The 19,568-nt window shown below is 37.1% G+C and overlaps 1 protein-coding gene across 1 annotated transcript; it reads left to right on the top strand.

The window, feature by feature from the left end:
* Nucleotides 1-4,284: 4,284 nt before the first annotated feature.
* On the top strand, nt 4,285-19,531 carry LOC110369907 (excitatory amino acid transporter 3). The gene is made up of 8 exons (XM_064038067.1): nt 4,285-4,563; nt 5,031-5,210; nt 11,597-11,688; nt 12,577-12,760; nt 13,279-13,512; nt 15,657-15,848; nt 16,186-16,320; nt 17,007-19,531. Exons 1-8 carry the CDS (start codon nt 4,298-4,300, stop codon nt 17,173-17,175), a joined length of 1,452 nt encoding a protein of 483 aa, XP_063894137.1. The 5' UTR covers nt 4,285-4,297; the 3' UTR covers nt 17,176-19,531.
* Nucleotides 19,532-19,568: the final 37 nt, after the last annotated feature.

Below are 19,568 nucleotides of genomic sequence, written 5' to 3'. Positions count from 1 at the left end.
AATAGAGCGACGTTGAGAAGTACCCCAAATATATTTAAAGCTCATTAGACTTTCAAATAATCTCCTCTTAACAATTCACAAGATCATAAGAGTTAATAACGTGTAGGTGCGTTACTAAGGTGCCTCTTAAATTATGTAAGCACAGGTAGGTATGGCCGATCCTTACCCACTTACGGCCAAGGGCCCACAGTAACGGCTCACGACAAAGGGCCTTAATAAGGTACTTTGTCCGTCGTAGTGGCCCTGGGAAGGTATTTCCCAGCCTCTGTAGGGAGGACGGGGGCGGAATCAACAAGTGTCCTTCAAACCATCTGAGCTGCCTTTGTTGTGTAAAACGTAAATGTGTGAGTAAATAAAGCCTTCTTTAATGATGTCCCGGCTTGTTGCTAGGATCCACTTGAGAGTAAAGCTTATGATGTAATTATGTTTGCTCTCGTGAAGGACCGAGACATTACTTGTTAAGTTGATAATTTTACGTCAACTTGTTAATCATCTTCTACTGTATCAAGATTTTCTTCTTAAGAATGTGTTTAAGACTATTATTATTCGTTTTATGTAGCTCATGTTGTTTAAGTGGAAAGGAATTGCAGAGCGCGCGGTTGCCGGTTTTAAGCTTCTGTTACGGGTATTTTGCAAACAAAAAATTATCCGAACGCAATAAAATTAGGTCATGATATTCCTAATTTTAATGACACACATTCTTTATAAATGTTCCCCCATTGAAGGAAGATGCAGGTACCTTAACATAAGACGGTGTTATTAGCCGCAAAGCCTCGCTGCAAACAGGTCGACATCAGCTTATTGAGAAGAGCTGTGAAACGGAACAAGTGAGGATTACACTCGCGCTTTACTTTGCTGAAACACTGAAATATTCAGACTGAGATATATTTTAGTGCTTTGAGGCTTGAGTAACAATGGTCAACTAATTGTGAGGAGTTCGTGGAACAGCTCTGAGAAACAGTGCTAAAAGAAGATAAACTGAAATTATTCGGAAAATTTTACACCTATGTCAGTAAGTTGCTTAGTATTAAACAATACTATACTATAAAACTAGAAGTCGAACCAATAATAAGAAACAGAAAAAGTGGACCAACAAGAAGGATTTGCTTTCTCATGCGTGATGCAAAAGGCAGTTTGTAAGAAGCTTAACTCAAAGCGTCGAAATTATAATCTCGAATCTAAATTCGATAAACCATTTGAGATTACAAATGTTTCTAAGGAGCTTGTAAAGCTGTGATAAACATACAAAAAACTTATCATGTCAACACTTTTGATTTGACCTAAATAAAAAATAACAATATCCAATTCACTGTACCAATATGCTCTATTTAACTATTGCACCGACAGCACATCTCCCTTAGGGACTTAAACGGTATAAATGATCTGGCAACCTCAACGCCCGGGAACTCAATTTCATCGAGATAGGACTAATATATAAATACAAACATACTCGTACATATATACATGTACAGGTGAACAGTAGTGGTGTACCCTTATGTGTGACCTATTGTGCGAGACTTCGATTCGACGGTAAATATTTAGACCAGAAGGTGAAACGATTTTATTTGCGTGCTAATATTGATTTGAAGAATGAAAACAGGTTAGGATAGATTTTTGTTTCTAGTTTGTATATTTAATTGTACAAACATAAATTTTGCCCTTAGGAAAGTTAATAAATACTATAGGTACCGAGTTTTGGTTAGTCGTATGAAGAGGCATGAAGGCTTGAACTTGTCTTACCCACATGGAAAAAATCTTTTGTATTCTTCAATTTCAAGCAATTGATGGAGTGTAAGAGCAAGTTTAAGTAGTAACTAGGCCATGCAAGACTTAAGAGATGTGGGTAACAAAAAGACATGAAGAGAAGATGTGACAATCCTTGACAACTCCCATTTACTGAAAATACACTGACTGGCTAATAACACATCTTAAGTGAAACATCATCAATAAATGACCATATCTGGCTGCAAACCGCGCAGTTTCCACTGCGATCTGGCTGTATCAGGTAGGTAGGTGCTCGGCGAGCGAGGCGGTGCGTGTGAGCGTTAGGGGAACGCGGATTGATAGCGTTACCGCTAAATAAAGATTTCCGCGACGACATCCGCGCGGGGGGTCCGCCGCGGGCAATCCCACGTGCGCCCGCGCAGCCGCCGCGAAAACTCACATGATATTGATGAAGTTTACACGTTATTTTGATAATCATAATGAACCCTAAAATTGTACACAAGGAAATTCACGGAAATGTTCTTGTAAATGTAACTTTTAAAGCAGCAAAATTTAGGGAAACCTACACCTACAGATTTTTCTAAATTATAAAATGTATTTATGAGTTACCGGTATTTCTACGTGTGTACAATATAGGGCTATAGGGGACTGAATTAAGTTAGCACGCGTAAGTTTAAGATCAAACTTCGACCTTGTATGTACGAGAATTTGATTTAGTACAAAGTATGGTACTGTTTCTTTACTTCTCTACCTCACTACGGTCAACGTTCTTGGAGGCGAAGAGAGTTTTGACTCTCAACATGTTAATAAAATGAAGTGTTAATTTTGACGAGTATTATCATACTATTAAGAAGTGCACGTGGTGTGCTCGCGACTACAATAGTTCGTCGTGCTGTGCCAACAACTCTAATATTAACTGAGGCACGCAGATCGGTCAGACGGCGACCATCAATACTGTGTCATTAGGATATGTCCTCATTTACATGCACTTGCGAATCAAAGCAGAAGATGAAGTGTGAAGTGTTTCTCACAGTTTCATCTGAGTCTCTTACTGAACGTCTTTCTGAACCCGCATAATTTATGGCTAGATAAATTGGTCAAAGAATTTTCCAAATCACACACAAATCACCAACTTCTACAATATATTTTTAATAAGCATTGGTATAGATTCCAAATATTAAATGTCATTCAATAAATAGAGTCAGTGCTAGGATTCTGTTATCATAAACATTACCCTAGCAAAGGGTTTTTAGGAGTATTGCAAAGAAGTTTTTAAGCCTATACTATGAAACAATTATTTCTGGCATGCCTATTTTACCAAAGCGCGTTGCATTATTATCCCACGAAAATTGTCTATAGACTCCCCCTACACGACCCGATTTCATTCGCGACGATAGGCTATTGTCTCGTCATCTTATCAGCGCATAATTATTATGATTTATGGCCAATCTTCACGCCGGACATTCCCAGAACTTTGTGATAGTCTAGACCGAGTTCCAGACTAATTATTGCGTTCAACTAGTGCTTTGGTTATGAAGACAACATATTTCCATGTAATCTTTTATAGTGTGTCAATCTGATCAATCTGATTGATACTGACTTTTGATCCAACACTTTGTTTTCAGTTTCACATCGATACATACATAAGTATATAAAGCAGTGGTTCCCAAACTTATTTTGTCTAATGCCCACTTTGAGAATAATTATTTTTTTAGCGCCCCCATTTTTTAGGGTTCCGTACCCAAAGGGTAAAACGGGACCCTATTGTTTTCGCTCCTCTGTCCGTCCGTGCGTCCGTTCGTCTGTCACCAGGCTGTATCTCATGAACAGTGATAGTTAGAGAGTGAAATTTTCACAGATGATGTATTCAGTCCCGGTTTTAACTCTACTAGAGATTTCTATGGCGCCCTCCAACTGCAATTCAAAGCCATACGAAAAACAGAGACACATGTAGTTACGAGATTGCGCGAGCGAAGCGAGCGCGAATTTTTTTTTATAGTTAACAAGTGAAAGCAAAAATGACGTAAAATGTAGCCCAATCGTAAATTTTTGTTACATTTTAGAACTCAAAACAAAAAAAACAAACAGGGTAAGCTAAATAAAACCGTTTAATTAATTAAAATGTACCCCTAACGTACATAACTCGGTGTTGGCGCCTATTTATTAAAAATTTGGGACTTAGTAGTACCGTAAATAATAAAGTTCATATGGAAACTAGAAGTTACTTTCTTATAAATAAAAGGATTTAAAAACGATGCTACCTTTTTTCTAGTATTGTTGAGAGTAAATAAAATTACAAATGACCCCCCAGGCCTCTACACAACGCCCCCATTTTCTTTCTGGGTCTCTTAACGCCCCCCTTGAGACCTGTAGCGCCCACAAGGGGGCGTTATCGCCCACTTTGGGAAAGACTGATATAAAGTATGATCAACGAACAATGTATATCTGTATGTGTAATAGGTAGTAAAACGACTTCTACATAATCTTATCTGGGATAAAACACGTAGTAGCTAAACCAAATATATTAAACTACCTTATTTTCTCCTATCCACAGAAACATCAATCTACCACGATGCCGCTCCAAATCCGAAGAAACCGTTGCTCCTCGTTCATGCGGGACAACCTGCTGACCATTCTGACAGTCATCGGCGTGGTCTCCGGCACGATCCTGGGCTGTGGGCTCCGAGCGTCAGGCCACGAGTGGTCGCGCCGAGATGTCATGTACTTCCAGTACCCTGGGGAGCTGTTCTTGAGGATGCTAAAGTCGCTCATTGTGCCGCTACTGGTGTCCAGCATTGTGTCTGCTATAGGATCTCTCGATTTGAGTCTGTCTGGCAAGTGAGTATGGTTTCATTTGCTGAGAGTAAGGACCTAAATTGTACTAATACTGAAACGCCAATCAATTTTAAAGAATGCTCAAACATCGTTATATGTCAATTACACTTACGTAAATTGCGCAAGATAGTAGTAGTAGTAGGTAAGGAATATTTGAGCATATAATTCGAGGTATACAACTAGAGTCAATATTTTGGATTTTTTATCTAAAAATAGAACTAATAGGAAGTAACATATCTATACTAATATTATAAAGCTGAAGAGTTTGTTTGTTTGTTTGAACGCGCTAACCTCAGGAACTACTGTTCCGATTTGAAAATTTATTTCAGTGTTAGATACCATTTATCGAGGAAGGCTATAGGCTACTTTTTATCCCGGTACGGGAAGTAGTTCCCACGGCATGCGGGTGAAACCGCTGGCAGAAGCTAGTGTTTAATATTTTATACTGCATCTAAAACCTCTCGTTCCAGGGTTGGTCTCCGCGCGATCATCTACTACATGACGACGACGATATGCGCCGTGATGCTGGGCATAGCGCTGGTCACCACCATCAAGCCGGGCAAGGATCCCGAGGCGTACACGCAGCCCAACGCCACCAAGGTGCTGGTGAAGGATACTCTCACTTCTGACACACTGCTGGATTTGATCAGGTCAGTGGCAAATGTTATAGCTTGAGATAATTGATTTGAAAGATGATAACGATCACGTTAGTAATATTTTGTTTTATTGACATATTTTAATATGCACATAGGAAAATGTCTCTGTAAAGATTGTTGTTGGAGCCCTAACGGGATTTTATATATGAAACTTGTGGACTGTATATAACATATATATTATGTAGGCTTTAATGACGTAAAATTCACAATGGTCAAGAACAGAAAACATGTATTTCGGAAAGGAATGTCTACGTCTATATCATCGTTACATATTGTACAGTCCTCGTGTCACTTTGATTAATGTGTTTTGTTATTTTGTATCTCCAAATCACAAACATATTTGTGTTTAAAAGTGACTGAAAATGGGAATCGTAAAAAAGTTGGCAAGAAAAAGTCATGCGGCGAGTGCCTTTCTGCCTACTTTGTGAACTTCTTGAGTTTGCACGAGCAAACATGTATTAAAAACAGTATATCGTGGGTTAAGAACTAGAGTAGCGTAAGGCCAAAATGACAACTTCTCAGGAGAGCCCGAAAACAACTCAAATTCACCTACTGTTATCTTATAGCCCTTTTTGTGGCATATCTATAGTAGTTAGATATCTGATTTTTACTAATAATAAAACTTTATTTATCGGCTACAGAATAATGTAACTTTTTGGTCAATCAAAATACGGTTTCATTTTAATAAAATTTATTTTTCAAAAACTGGTTGACATACGTCATTTTGGCTGTTACATAAATTAGTGCCATAGTAGCGTATCCCACCCTTACGTTTTTTGGCAGGGAGAAAAATTACGGAAGCTTACGAAACAAGGCAGTAGCGGTACTTTACGTTTATTTGGCACGAAACAAACTAAGCCTACATAATCAAACTTTCTGCGTTAATAACGTATAACAAGATACGTTATTTAAGCGATTACATTGAAGGCATATTTTGGTGTCTTATTCGCTCTGTAAATCGAGTTACGATCGTTGTGCTCGTAATTTTTTTGAGAAAATATTGTCAAGATTATTGTAAGTAGAAATACTTCATTTTAGCAATAAACAAATATCTTTTTTTGTTATACGTTATTGTTGTACTAAGCAATCAACTCACTACATCGTTCCAGTTTTTTGGCACATAAAAATATGGGGATTAAATAAACGAATGGTGAAAAAAATTTTTTTTTGTATTTTTGCCCTTACGCTACTCTAGTTCTTAACCCTCGATATACAATATACATTTACGATTTCTTCTAAGCACCAACTCAGTATTGAAATAAAATATCTACGATGGATCAATACCAGTGGGTTGCAAGGCTGTCCGATGATATTTTCCTCATATTTCCCAGTAAAAGGAAATAAATATAATGAAAGGTACAATTCTATACAAAAGTGGGAGTATTTGCAAAGCCTGCTTATTTTACTTCTGAGAAAAAGGGACTTTTCAATACAAAATGGGGCGGGATTATATGTAATAATTTTGTGGCCGTCTTTTATTTATAATCTTTGAATTATTGCTTTTAATAAATTGTTGTTTAGGGAAAAATCTGTTTTAATTTACGTAAAATTGTGAACCTGTTATATTAAATAGCGAAATTGTTTTTGGAGCTCGTTGCTTTTTTTTTCTATGTTAGATAACTTTGAAACATCCATCGCTCTCTAACTTTATGTAGGTATCTAACAAAATATTGTAGTAAAGTCGCCTCTAGTGATTTGATGACATATGGCACATCGTATTTCGTGCAGCTATGTACTAAATAGCTCTGATTCTTATATCAAAAGGTCAAAATCACTCCTTACAAATGATGAAAAATTATAATACGAAGGCATAAGTATAAGGCATAAATGACCACACAGATGATTTTGTGACCTACCAGGTTTAAAGTTACCGTACAAATGGAGCCAACATCTAGTTTAGCATGAATTAAATCGTGTCAGTTCTAGAATATCTGCCTGTCCTACAAACGGGACGCATGATACAATTCGTATAATGTAACTGACGATGATTGGCTTAACGCTTTTAATAGGCACGTAACGTGTAATTTCGCCATCCGCCCGACCCCGCTAATTAGCTTGCTAATGATATTTGAATATAAACTTTTGGACGTGAATTAATGTTCCGGTTCCGTTTGCGAATTGTGAAATTTGTTTGTACGTTTTTGGATTAATGAAAATCGTTGAAGATGTTAATTTTGCTATCTCAGGAAAGGTGAAAAAAAAAGTTATTTAGAAAATATTCGTTTGTAACTTTGTTATATATTTTTACATTTCTATAATATCAAGCCAGATTCGGCTGCACGGCTCTGGCGATCTCTCTTTTTGACTTTACTGTATGTAAGAAAATCGGAAAAACTTGAATTATTATTTATCAAGCAAAATATGTATATAAAATGCGAGAACTAGATTTCTTCTTTAGACCAAATGACAACGGCAATCATCCAAGTTCAATTCTCAGTCCTGCGGTCCACAAAGATCGGAGGTCACCGCTGTCGCGCGCCATAATTGGCAATCACCTGATTTATTGCTCCTCTCGACATTGCAACAATGCGACAATTGTTTAACACTTTAACACCTTTCATCCTCATGCTCGTAGATAATAATTGGTCCCATTGGTCCTGGAATTGTTTGTGCCAATGGGTGACGGCTTAATTTAGTTCCGTTGTTTCAATTAATATTTCAATGGGATTATGAGTGAGTTTAGACATTTATTTTTAGCAGCTTATGTTGCAAGTTGAATTTATTTTTCGCGTGCATAATATGTAAAAAGCTAATGGTATTCTTTAACATTTGTCGTAATTAAAAAAAGTTTACTTGCGTAAAAATATCATAAATATCTTCCGTAAGTTGTAGAAAATTCTAAGAAATTACTATAAATATACGACTTTCGAAAGGGCTGTACATTTGCTATCGTAAGTTCACCATCGTCCACCTACTTACGTCACTAAAACTTCCATGCAAGTCTCAAGTAAAGGCGGCCTAATGTTAAGATTTACGGGTAACATTATTAACTCTTACCACATTTTACCTTTATATCTAGTATAGTAGCATAAGTTGATATGGTGTAATATGACAGTGTTACAATAAACGTGAACTACATTACTGATCACATGCCATACGTAACATCAATAACAAAATGAGCACAAATAATATGATACAGCGGCACGTGTACTACTAATGTGTGCCATGCCTAATATGGATATGTTCTAAACCTATTTAGGTTTTTACAATAATTATTCATTAACTGCAGTTTTTGGATGAGGTAGCTAAACTTAGGGAAAATACCTTGAGGAATAAACAATTAAATCTAAGGCCATCATTTCTCCTGACAAAAAACCCATTAAAGTGATTCGAAACTGATATAATTATACATAAGATGGGTATCCCTTACATAAGGTTATTCCGCGTTTCGGAAGGCATGTTTATCGCCGGACGCCGAACTTTGATTGTAGAAACTACCAGTCAGTCCAATCGCATAACAAATGTTTTTTGTCTTTCTTTGCCTGATCCGACTGACCCTTAAACCTAATGCCCCTATTTAAAGGTGCGTGTAAACCATAGCACGCGAGTCCTATGCGTGAAATACGGCGACATAGGTATTAGGTAATTGCCAATTGCAGGCCTGTGAGGAGCGATGCGCGCCTCCGTTCCCTCTCGCTTCGCAGCGCCTATTTATGTTGTGTCCTATATACCGGGATATAGGGCTGGCGATAGGCATGAATGGTTAATAATATTGGTGGTTCGGTGCTGAGATTTATAAGCATGAATCTCTATTATTTACTAGCAGTGTCACCCACGTTTCGTGGGAACTTACTACTCCTCGTCCCTGGATAAAAAACCCTATGCCTTCCCCCATAAATACCTAATAATATTATCTTATATTATAACTATTAGTATTATCTTATACCTCAAAATTAAAAGATCAAAAATACGCATCGGCAAAACCGATTAAGATGAACCACAGCCTTAGATGAGCCTAGCCACAGCCGTGGTAAATAAAAGCCACAGCGGTTTTAGTTAACCTCGAAGTATGATTGACATATTTTTAGGACGCGAAGGAAGCTGTTATAGTTATATAAAAAAAATTGTAAAGTTTGATTACAAAGTAATAAGTCATTTTAGGATTAAAGGTATCTGAGTAAAGTCTCTATTACCTAATCTTTCGTTAATCCCAGCCGGTAGTTAAATTGGATTTTAAATTCGACTTAGTAACTTGATAGATTAATTGCGAAAAGTAGACTACAGTTCAAAGAAGTTTAAGCTTTGACTTAGAAACTTTAAGTGACTTTGTCGAATTAAAAACTTATTAGAGCCATGTTGTAGTATTATTAGAGAGTTTGATGCAAACATAGACTTGAAACCCTGCTGTAAGTTTAGTTTATTAAAATATATGTATAACTTTGAATACGTCTCTCTATACGAAATGTAACATAGTTACCTTTATAGGCTTAGTTTTGGTTTTGAAAATACCTACACTTTACACTTACTATTTCCTGCTCTGATTTCTTTATCATCCATCAAGAAGGACTCACCTTTCCTATCATCTATCAGCAAATATTGCTCAAAAATATTCAAGTTTTTATTTTTAAGCTACGTAGAAAGTACTAGTCAATACATAGTGTCACTTAATTAGTTAATGGCCCAAGTCCCAGAAGAGTTGTTAATAATAACAGTTTAGTGTGCCTCCCACGGGAAGACAGACATACTTTTGGAGCCTTGCAAAGTTTGAACATGTTTTGTGTTGCTCTATAGTAGTTGGGGATAAAGTAATTATAAAAGAGCTTCAAAACAAATAAAATATTTAAAAAATCTTGTCAGTTTTAGTAGAGTCAAGGAATTCAAGATCAATTTGTTATTTAGAACAGCGTCTACCGGCGGAAAGTTTACTCTGTAACATTTCAACTACCTATTTACCACAGGGAAAAAGGTTTCTTATCCGGCTGCGGGACGTAGTTCCCGACGCATAAATCGACCTCATTATAATCATATAGTTCTACGAGCTATACATATGTCTTGCCAAGTAGACAGCCCTAAAGATCGCATCAATCAAACAAGACAATGGTGGTCACGCGAGCGATGCGCTCCCAGGCACATCAGGTGTTGTGACGTCATCGACTCCAGAGCTGGATTACCCACTAAGCTGGCGCGAAGATTTACCCATCATTGATGCTCAGGGAATTATTTTTTAACTTTACGACAGATTCTTCGGTATTGATAGTGAAAGTATCTATTCAAATATTCACTTGTTATTCCAAATTACGGAAGGGCTTCGAAAGTATAGGTATGCATACATATCATGGGACAGTAAATAACATCTGCTCGGATATATTGAAGAAATCTGGAATTTTAAATATTTCCATAAAACTCTAGTCCTATTGAAAAAATTGCAATTTTCAGCGTTGAGTTTATTTGCTGACCAGTCAATAAAAAAAGTTTACCAAAATTCTTATACTCAATTACCTACTGAAATCTATTAAAACTGTTTCTGTATATATTGCAATTGCTCTTGAGAATATAAACATTCATATAAAATAAACGAATTGAGAACCTCCTTTTAAGGACATCTTAAAAATCAAGTCCTAGATAAGAAGAAACGCACGTCATAAGAAAAAAAATAGGTTAATCATCGTCCGTCGCTCGCTGGCGGAGGGCCAGTGCTTATCAAATTGTGCACTTTTGCAATCTGACCGCTGCTACTGTGGCCGGTTCAAGGGCAGTCAACTACACGTGGTCGGTTTGTTACTTTGAGCTCTATTTTGATTCTCATCTCATTCAAGAGAACGATATAACTATTGGTAAAAAAAACATTTTGGATAAAACTACGGCCCAATCTCAAGTATTACTTTTTGGTCAAAACCGCTCAGACAAACAGACAAATTCGGAGTAATTTGTTTTATATGAGTAATATGTAATGATCCATTTACTCTTTCATATATTTCCGTTTATAAGTAACGTTAGAAATAAGTTTGATCCGAACCTCTGAACAGCTGCAAATACATGAATGGAGACCGAAAATATAAAACACACACACAACCTGGGCAAAGAAATGCTTAATTTCCAAACGTTGGCTTTGATTGAAAAGACACGTTCATTCGGTCATTCATCCAGCGATTACTATTTTTGTAGATATGCTCTTGCTGATTATGCTTTTCAGGCGAACAACTAGCAATAAATATACGAATACTGGCCATTAATAAATACATGCCGTCGTACAACAAAAACTTTTAAACGTCTGTTGAACACCTGTCTAAAAAATACAGATTAGGACGTTGAGATAAGGTCCGTTTTGCAGCCTCACTTTTTTTTGACAAGTGTTCAAAAGAGTTTGAGTTTTTGTAGAAAGGCTGAAAGCTTCTAACTTCATAGCATAATAATTAATAAATTCAATTAATTTGTTTCAGGAATGTGTTCCCGGAGAATCTTGCTCAGGCGACGATCGCATCTTACCGCACGCGGCTGGTTTATGATCAGAACGACACTAAAAGTCGACTGGGTAATACATTATTACTTTCCTTAGCTATAACAACTGTAAATCTTAGTTTTATAGGTACGTTGTTTTGGTCTTCTTTTAATTTGTGATTACGTTGGTAGACTTGTGGAGGACATACAAACATTCCAGTAACATCTGAAAGACATTTCTATGGACAATATACGTAGGCATAGTGTTCACACAATATTTCTGTTAAATATTTAAGGAGGCTTATAATGAAGAATTGAACATTTTTGGGGACCATTAGGATCGCTGTCACTCCTCACAGATTCCTTCGAAATAAAAAAGCAAAAGTGCAATTTTTAACTTTGATTTAGAAACTAAATCGGTACTGGACTGGACATACGTATGCAGACAATTTATGAGCAGCTAACTGAACAATGACTTTTATTGCAAAATGATGATGGATGACCGCTCTATTTGCGAACAAAAGTTCATAGTCTTTGTTCACATATAAAACAGTCTGCAACTCAGGTCACATGTCTCAAAACTAGCATACCTAAGATATACTGGTTTCTCCTTTTGCGTTTGCTCCTTCGGGTTTGATACCCAAAACATACAAAGAACTAAAGCAAGAATGAGAGAATTTTCTAAATTCTCGTTATTTGCTGGAAAAGCAGCAACAGAAATATATCATCTCTGTTATATGTCCTGCTGTTATGGTTCATTAGTAGGGTAACAGACGGACGGACAGACGGTCAGCGTAGTCTTAGTGATAGGGTCCCATTTTTTTTCAAAACAAGAAACTCAAAATATTTATTTGTATATTAAGGTTGTACAGCATTAACGGCCTTTTTCAAAAATTTTGCAGTATGCGAGGGCTTATACTATACTTATTGCTAAATTACTATTTATTATTTATGTTTTAAATATATTTTTGCTCCTCTCCAGGTGAGCTAGAAACATACCAGATCACAGGCGAGTACCAGAGCGGCAGCAACGTGCTGGGGCTGGTCTGCTTCAGCATCGTGCTCGGCATCACGCTCGGCAAGATGGGCGACCAGAGCAAGCCGCTGCAGGAGTTCTTCCACGCGCTGTCTGAGGCCATGATGATTATCACTGGATGGGTTATTTGGTAAGAGAGCAGAAAATTGGGTTTAATTAGAATGAAAGGAAGAAAAAATATTGAAATAACACGAGACAAATACAAATAAAACAAAAAAAAATTACAAACAACTGATAAGATTCCCCAATATAACCTTTTGAAGAATAGTTTTTGATTTATGGTCTTTGGAAATCTAATTTAATCATTGAAGGAAAATAAATGTCAAAAGCCATTCAGATCGCTTCAGATTAGATTGCTTTTGCTAGAAGTTTAGGTTGCAAGTTGCAATCAGATTTGGGAAAGTTTGGCGGGGCAGGATCAGTGGTAGCAGTCACAAGCCCTTTTGAGACACTATCATTTATGTCTGATCAAATACTATGTTTTTAACACATCATGATCGGCTTGGATTAAATTACATAACAAATCATACTTATGTGTGATGTCAATTATTATTTACCTCTGCTATTATGTGGTACTAGAACCCTGTGCAATATAATCTACACAGATAAATTGGATGGAATAACAGGTGTCTATTTCTCACATTCCAGGCTATCCCCTCTCGGAGTGTTCTTCTTAGTGACAGCAAAGATTATGGAGATCGAATCATTCGCGGAACTAGTGGGCCGGCTGGGGCTGTACTTCATGACGGTGTTGCTGGGGCTGTTCCTCCACGGCTTTGGGACCCTGAGCATCCTGTTCATCCTGGCTACGAAGAAGCTGCCTTGCCGCTATATCGCGAAGATGGGACAGGTCATGGCTACTGCTTTTGGTACTGCTTCTAGGTGAGTTCAAATCAATGTCATTGTTCGATTACGTCATAAAAATCGAATATTCTTTTTATCATTTAAGTTATTTGAGTATTTCGTTTCGCTTTCTGTGCACTTTCACACATTAGCGAATTTTCGTTGGGGCGACACTCGGTTCGTATGGTTAGTGTCACGTCCATACGAGCGTCCTTAAAAGGAGAACATTCATTTCGTACCCAAAACTGAAAGTGCCGGCCAGAAGAAAAAAATAGTAGATTCTTGTAGAGGATAATGCCCTGAAGATTTTTTACTATTACAAGAATTGTCTACAATTAACCCCCAGGCTGCTATTTGACTGAAAATACCAAAAAATCCCACAATGTTTGGAGCATTACATTACAGCCCCAAACTGGAGAAGCCAGCCGTTGCCTTCAAACGACTCCTATTCGACCTGGGAAGTCATCAAATGAACCCCCTCTCGCCATGAGAAAGTCAGACTCTTACTGACTAAAACCCATCATGGGGAAACCAGGGCCGCGATAATCCTTTCGAAGAATCCCGCAGCCCCGATAGGCCTTGTCCCCGCAAAAATATCGTACTATTCTTGTCGAGGATGCCCTGAAGATATTTTATATTGTAAGGAACGTCTCCGGTTAACCCTCAGACTGCTATTTGAGTTTATCGTGAATAAAAATATATACTTGAATGTTACTGCAAATAACGTCCACAGTATTTTTTTAACTAATCGAACGTCTAGTAACTCTTTCGAATAATCCCGCAGCCCCGGCAGGTTTTGGTCACCTGGGGTTTACTGACACTCTCTTGTCTCCAAGAGAAAGACGGAGGGACGATGAGCCACTCGAAATTCTATAGGGGCGAGGGGGAATGGGATGCCTTCGTCTCCTTCTGCAAAGCATGCCAGAGAAGGAGGCGGTGGAATAACTGAGAGTTCGCGCCTCTCATCCCAGCCGCTGAGGTGGACGTGGAAGACACCACGCGCGTCGGGTGTCCAGAAGACTCCCGCCACCGTAGACGGTAGACGTCGGTCTGTGGGCGGTGAGTTTAGAGAGGCTCAACGTCCCTTCGCCGCCTTGGAGACTACAGGCCCGTGTCGGCGGCGAGCGTTGACCCAAGCCCTCCTCAGACCGTCAGCAAACCCCACCAGGGTCAGAACCTGCCGGGGCTGCGAGATTGTGCGAAAGAGTTACCGCGGCCCCGGTACAATATCAGAAGGAACATGATGGGTTTAAATCAGTAAGTCTCCTAGGTGTAGCAGGAGGGGTGGGGCCCCCCCCACCCCTTTTTTTACAAATTGAATACGGGGTACGTTTACCATATATGGTAAACGTACCCCGTATTCAATTTGGTAAACGTTCAATTTGTAAAAAAAATACTTTGGACGTTATTTGCTGTAACATTCAAGTATAGATTTTTATTCACGATAAACTCAAATAGCAGTCTGAGGGTTAACCGAAGACGTTCCTTATAATAAAAATCTTCAAGACATCCTCGACAAGAATCGTACGATATTTTTGCGGGGACAAGGCCTATCGAGGCTGCGGGATTGTTCGAAAGAATTACCGCGGCCCTGGTTTCCCCATGATGGGTTTTAGTCAGTAAGAGTCTGACTTTCCCACATGACATTTGATGTCTTGCCAGGTCGAATAGGAGTCGTTTGAAGGCAGCGGTTGGCTTCTCCAGTTTGGGGCTGTAATGTAATACTCCAAACATTGTGGGATTTTTTGAGATTTTCAAAGTCAAATAGCAGCCTAGGGGTTAATTGTAGACAATTCTTGTAATAGTAAAAAATCTTCAGGGCATTATCCTCTACAAGAATCTACTATTTTTTTCTTCTGGCCGGCACTTTCATTTTTGGGTACAAAATGTTCGAGACTTGAATGATCTCCTTTAAGGTCCTTATTTATTTATGAGCTATAACACCTAAAACCAAGGGTTTTGCCGCGTAGAATGTGTCGCTAGTAGAAAAACCAAGCGTATACGCTACCTACTCATTTGCATACCGATAAAGCGATGAGATGTGCTGTACATAATATAACCAAACTAAATACCTGTCATACCGTGTCTTTGCAAATAAAGATTCTTATTCTCGATGAAATCCGCTAGTGTGAACAGTAAAAGCGCTACAGTACTTTCTAAATATGTTTCCTTTTGTACCCCAGCTCAGCAACAATGCCAATAACGATCGGTTGCTGTGACGACATGGGCCTGGACCCTCGCATCACGCGGTTCGTCATCCCCATCGGCGCCACCATCAACATGGACGGCACGGCGCTGTACGAAGCTGTCGCCGCCATCTTCATTGCGCAGCTTAGGAAGGTCGAAATGTCGTTTGGCAAGATTATTGCTGTTAGGTGAGTAAGAATTGCAGAATTTTGAAAAAAAACTTTGAGAGAAAGATCCTTTGTGAGAACCTGTAAGAAGTCTATATGAATTAAAAACCTTTGAGATGGTAATGATGTACAGACAGGTTTAAATGATGATGAGTAAATCACTGGCGATGGTTTTATATCTACTTTTGTAAGTTATGTAGTTCGGAGCAATCTGTATTTAAATTATACAGATTCCCCTTAAGAAAATATAAGATAAAATATATAATAAAGTCTGTATGTTATATGTGTACTGTACATCTATTTTATATCAGTAGATCCACCTAGAACTTTCTAATCTCTTAATCTCTCTCATTCCCAGTGTGACAGCGACGGCAGCGAGCATAGGTGCGGCGGGCATCCCGCAGGCGGGGCTGGTGACCATGGTGATGGTGCTGGACACCGTCAACCTGCCCGCCGAGGACGTCTCCATCATCCTCGCTGTCGACTGGCTGCTGTGAGTAACAATACTTTTGTTCCTTCTACAATATATTGGTCCTCCTCAATAAATAGACCCACCTTAATAGATTGGTACTCCTGAATTAACATGCCTTCGGAAATAAATAGGCTTTCCTCAATAAATAAGTATTCCCGTACTCCTCAATAAATACCGGCTCTTCGGCTTTTAGTATGAAGATATGATAAGTCCTGACTCATCAGCTTAGGTAATTCTGTGATGACCAATAACATTCTTTGTTGATGAGTTTAGATTAGTAAATGGGTTACTGTTACAATATTACGGAGTGCATTGAGGATAAAGTTACGTTACGTGTTATTGACACCGGCTTATTCATTTAACTTGATGAATTACATCATCAAGCCCTTTAGTTAATTCGTTACGTAACTGATGTGTTTCGGTCCTGCTATTTATTTACTTTTTATAATTTGGAGACTCCAAATAAGCGCTTTAACACTGGCGGATTTTCCACTCAGTTTTAATATGCGCAGCAAAAAACCTGCTTCAAGGTTTTAGTTATCAAAGCTTTTGAACTGCTAGTTGTTGTCAATAGCCTGCTGTAGAATCTGAGCAGAAAAAAGCTTGTCCGAGTTTTAGTTTTTTCTGAAAGATGATAATGGATTCTACTACTAAAATTACAATAATTATGAGTGCGTTTTCTAAAAGTACTGTTTTTCTTATTCCAGCGACCGATTCCGCACAACGATCAACGTGGTCTGCGATGCGTTGGGCGCCATCATTGTGACGTCACTCTCCCAAGGTGACATTGAGAAAACTCGCGCCATCAACACGAGTAACGATAGGGATGGGGCACCTTCACACGAACTTACCGAACTAGAGAAGGGCGACCATTGAGCAAAAAACCGTAAAAACGTCCTCAACTGCCTACCGTGGACTGAATAACGAATCAAGTTATGATTGAAAAAAAAAATATCTATGGTCCGAGTAATGGAAATGAATATACAAGTACAAGATAGGAGCTTTAAATTCAGATCATATCGAAAAACCGAATTGGTAGAATTTGAAAATACTGCTTCAAAATAAAAAATAAATAAAATTTCGGAATACAAATTTTAAAAATCGTGAACAAAAAGTAACTTTAATAACCGTTTTTCGTTATGTAATCGTTTGACGATAACTGTTACTGTTCAAATGAAGTAACCGTTATTTTTAGGACAATAACGTTGCAGCTAAAACCGTTACTTTGTGATGGGATGTTTTGAGTAAGTATTCTTCTGTGTACAATACTAATGTATGGGTTTTAATGTATATTAACGTCGAATGATGAAATAAATAATACTCTGATTATGACCATCTGTTTCGTTTGTGAGTAATGTTTGTAAATTGCTAATTCTACGTGATTTTAGAAACGTTTATGATTCTGCGCTCTCTTCTACGGATTTTCAGTTTATATATGATATTTTCAATGTATGATATAATATTATGATATTTACCAAATGTCGGTTACCAAAGTGTTGTATTAAGAATCCAGTATTTAGTTAAATATCGATATAAATGTTAGAAGGAGCTTATAATGTGTGTTCTAAATGTGCCATTTTAAGTAGCTTTAAAGTAGCTGTCGTGATATCGTCTAGAATTTTCGACTATCTTTGGTGAATCTTGACTTCGAATTGTTTTTTATTTCGAGATGAACTGTCTAGCTAATTTGCTACTGGGTACAAAATTCTTCCTGCCATTACAAAGATTTTGGATATACAAAAATTAACAAAAATAATAGTGACATTTACATTTTAGATATATTTCAGGACGAAAACTTTGGAGAAATTTTGAAACAATTTGTAGCTGAAACGTTCCATCTATTTTTGTATGAATGTACATTAGTCGAATGTATGTTATGTATCTCGTACGTGTTCGTTTATAAGTAGGTACTATGAATATGCGCCAAATTTTACTAACATAACAACGATATTGTTATATCTCTCTTTATTCAAAGTTTTAGATTGATTCCTTAGTACTTTTCGACAATTAGTATCTTCATTGCGAAAAAGTACTTAATATCATTGCATTGCATCTGTATTATTTATCTATATCTTTTGAAATAAAACCAATAAAACCGGTTACAAGAGTAACCGTTATATAGAGATTACGATAGCCCTGTATAGTTGTTTCACTCTCTAAAGAAATTAATGGCAGTAAAATCGTGTCATGATAATCTAAAAGGGTTTAACGGCGGATTCCTTTAACCGATCTATCTGTTCTTTGCGATTAGAGATTAAATGTTGACATTAGCTTCATATGTGAAATGTCAATCTCTAATCACAAAACCACGGATAAGTTGATTATTGAAATCCTGAGTAAAAAGGTTCCAAGAAAAGAGTTGTAATGTTAAAGACAGCCTGCATTCCAATTTCGAATGAATATGACACCTAGTGTTGGACTTCTATTTATTTACATTTGTTATCGATTGTTTTTATCGTTGAGAACGATTTAAAAATTACCGTTAGTAGTTTGAAAAGTTATTTATTTATTTTGCTGTTTCACCAGTTTTTGATATAATCTCGAGTTCTTAGCAAATTCATTTTAGAGTTTTATTTTTTAGACAAACTTGTTGCAAAATTAAAAAGTTTTCAATTTTATATTTCAATAATATCATAAAAGGACTTTTTATAGTCAGAATTGGTGAAACAGACCCTAAGTAGTGTATGAGTTACTAAGTGATTCTCTCAAGCAATTTAATTTAGTACTAGTTATTTGAATTAGTTACAACATAATAACTTATATGAAAATAATTTATATTATCGACCACAGCAGAAGGAAAGTCATTTAATTGTGGCCAAATATTAGCTTTAAGGATTTATAGTAAGATATTTTACCGATTAAATAATATTATATAACCACATTTATGTACGTAGACGTAATGTTCATAATAGTCTCTAGTCCGCACTTTAATTATTTTTATTAGTCCGTTATTGTAATTGATGTTAAAATTAAAATTTTATTGAATTATTATGAGACGAACTCTTTTAACGAAAATTATCATCTTTTGGGTCTTCACTCAAATATCTTTAACTGGTAAGAAAATAACTTATTTTTTATTGTTATTTGTATGTATTGAAGCACTAAGTATATAAAAATGAGTTTAAATCATGAAATATTATTATGTGAGTACAAATATTATTTATTGATGTCGGCTCATGATTCCCTGTTTTTATTTAAAATGGATGTTAATTTAAATAAATATTTGTGTGAATATTGCTTCTTTCTTTTATACATGCGGGTTCTTAAGT

The sequence above is a fragment of the Helicoverpa armigera genome, chromosome 15 (genome assembly GCF_030705265.1).
Source record: "Helicoverpa armigera isolate CAAS_96S chromosome 15, ASM3070526v1, whole genome shotgun sequence".
Classification (NCBI taxonomy): Eukaryota; Metazoa; Arthropoda; class Insecta; order Lepidoptera; family Noctuidae; genus Helicoverpa; species Helicoverpa armigera.
The sequence above is the reverse complement of the archived record's forward strand: the minus strand, read 5'-3'. Positions and strand labels throughout refer to the sequence as shown.

Bases quoted from the DNA above. Each gene is read 5' to 3' on its own strand.
- LOC110369907 (XM_064038067.1), top strand. From the start codon at position 4,298: ATGCCGCTCCAAATCCGAAGAAACCGTTGCTCCTCGTTCATGCGGGAC. The intron at 4,564-5,030 runs GTGAGTATGGTT...CTCTCGTTCCAG, and splicing joins GATTTGAGTCTGTCTGGCAA to GGTTGGTCTCCGCGCGATCA. The intron at 13,513-15,656 runs GTGAGTTCAAAT...TTTGTACCCCAG, and splicing joins GCTTTTGGTACTGCTTCTAG to CTCAGCAACAATGCCAATAA.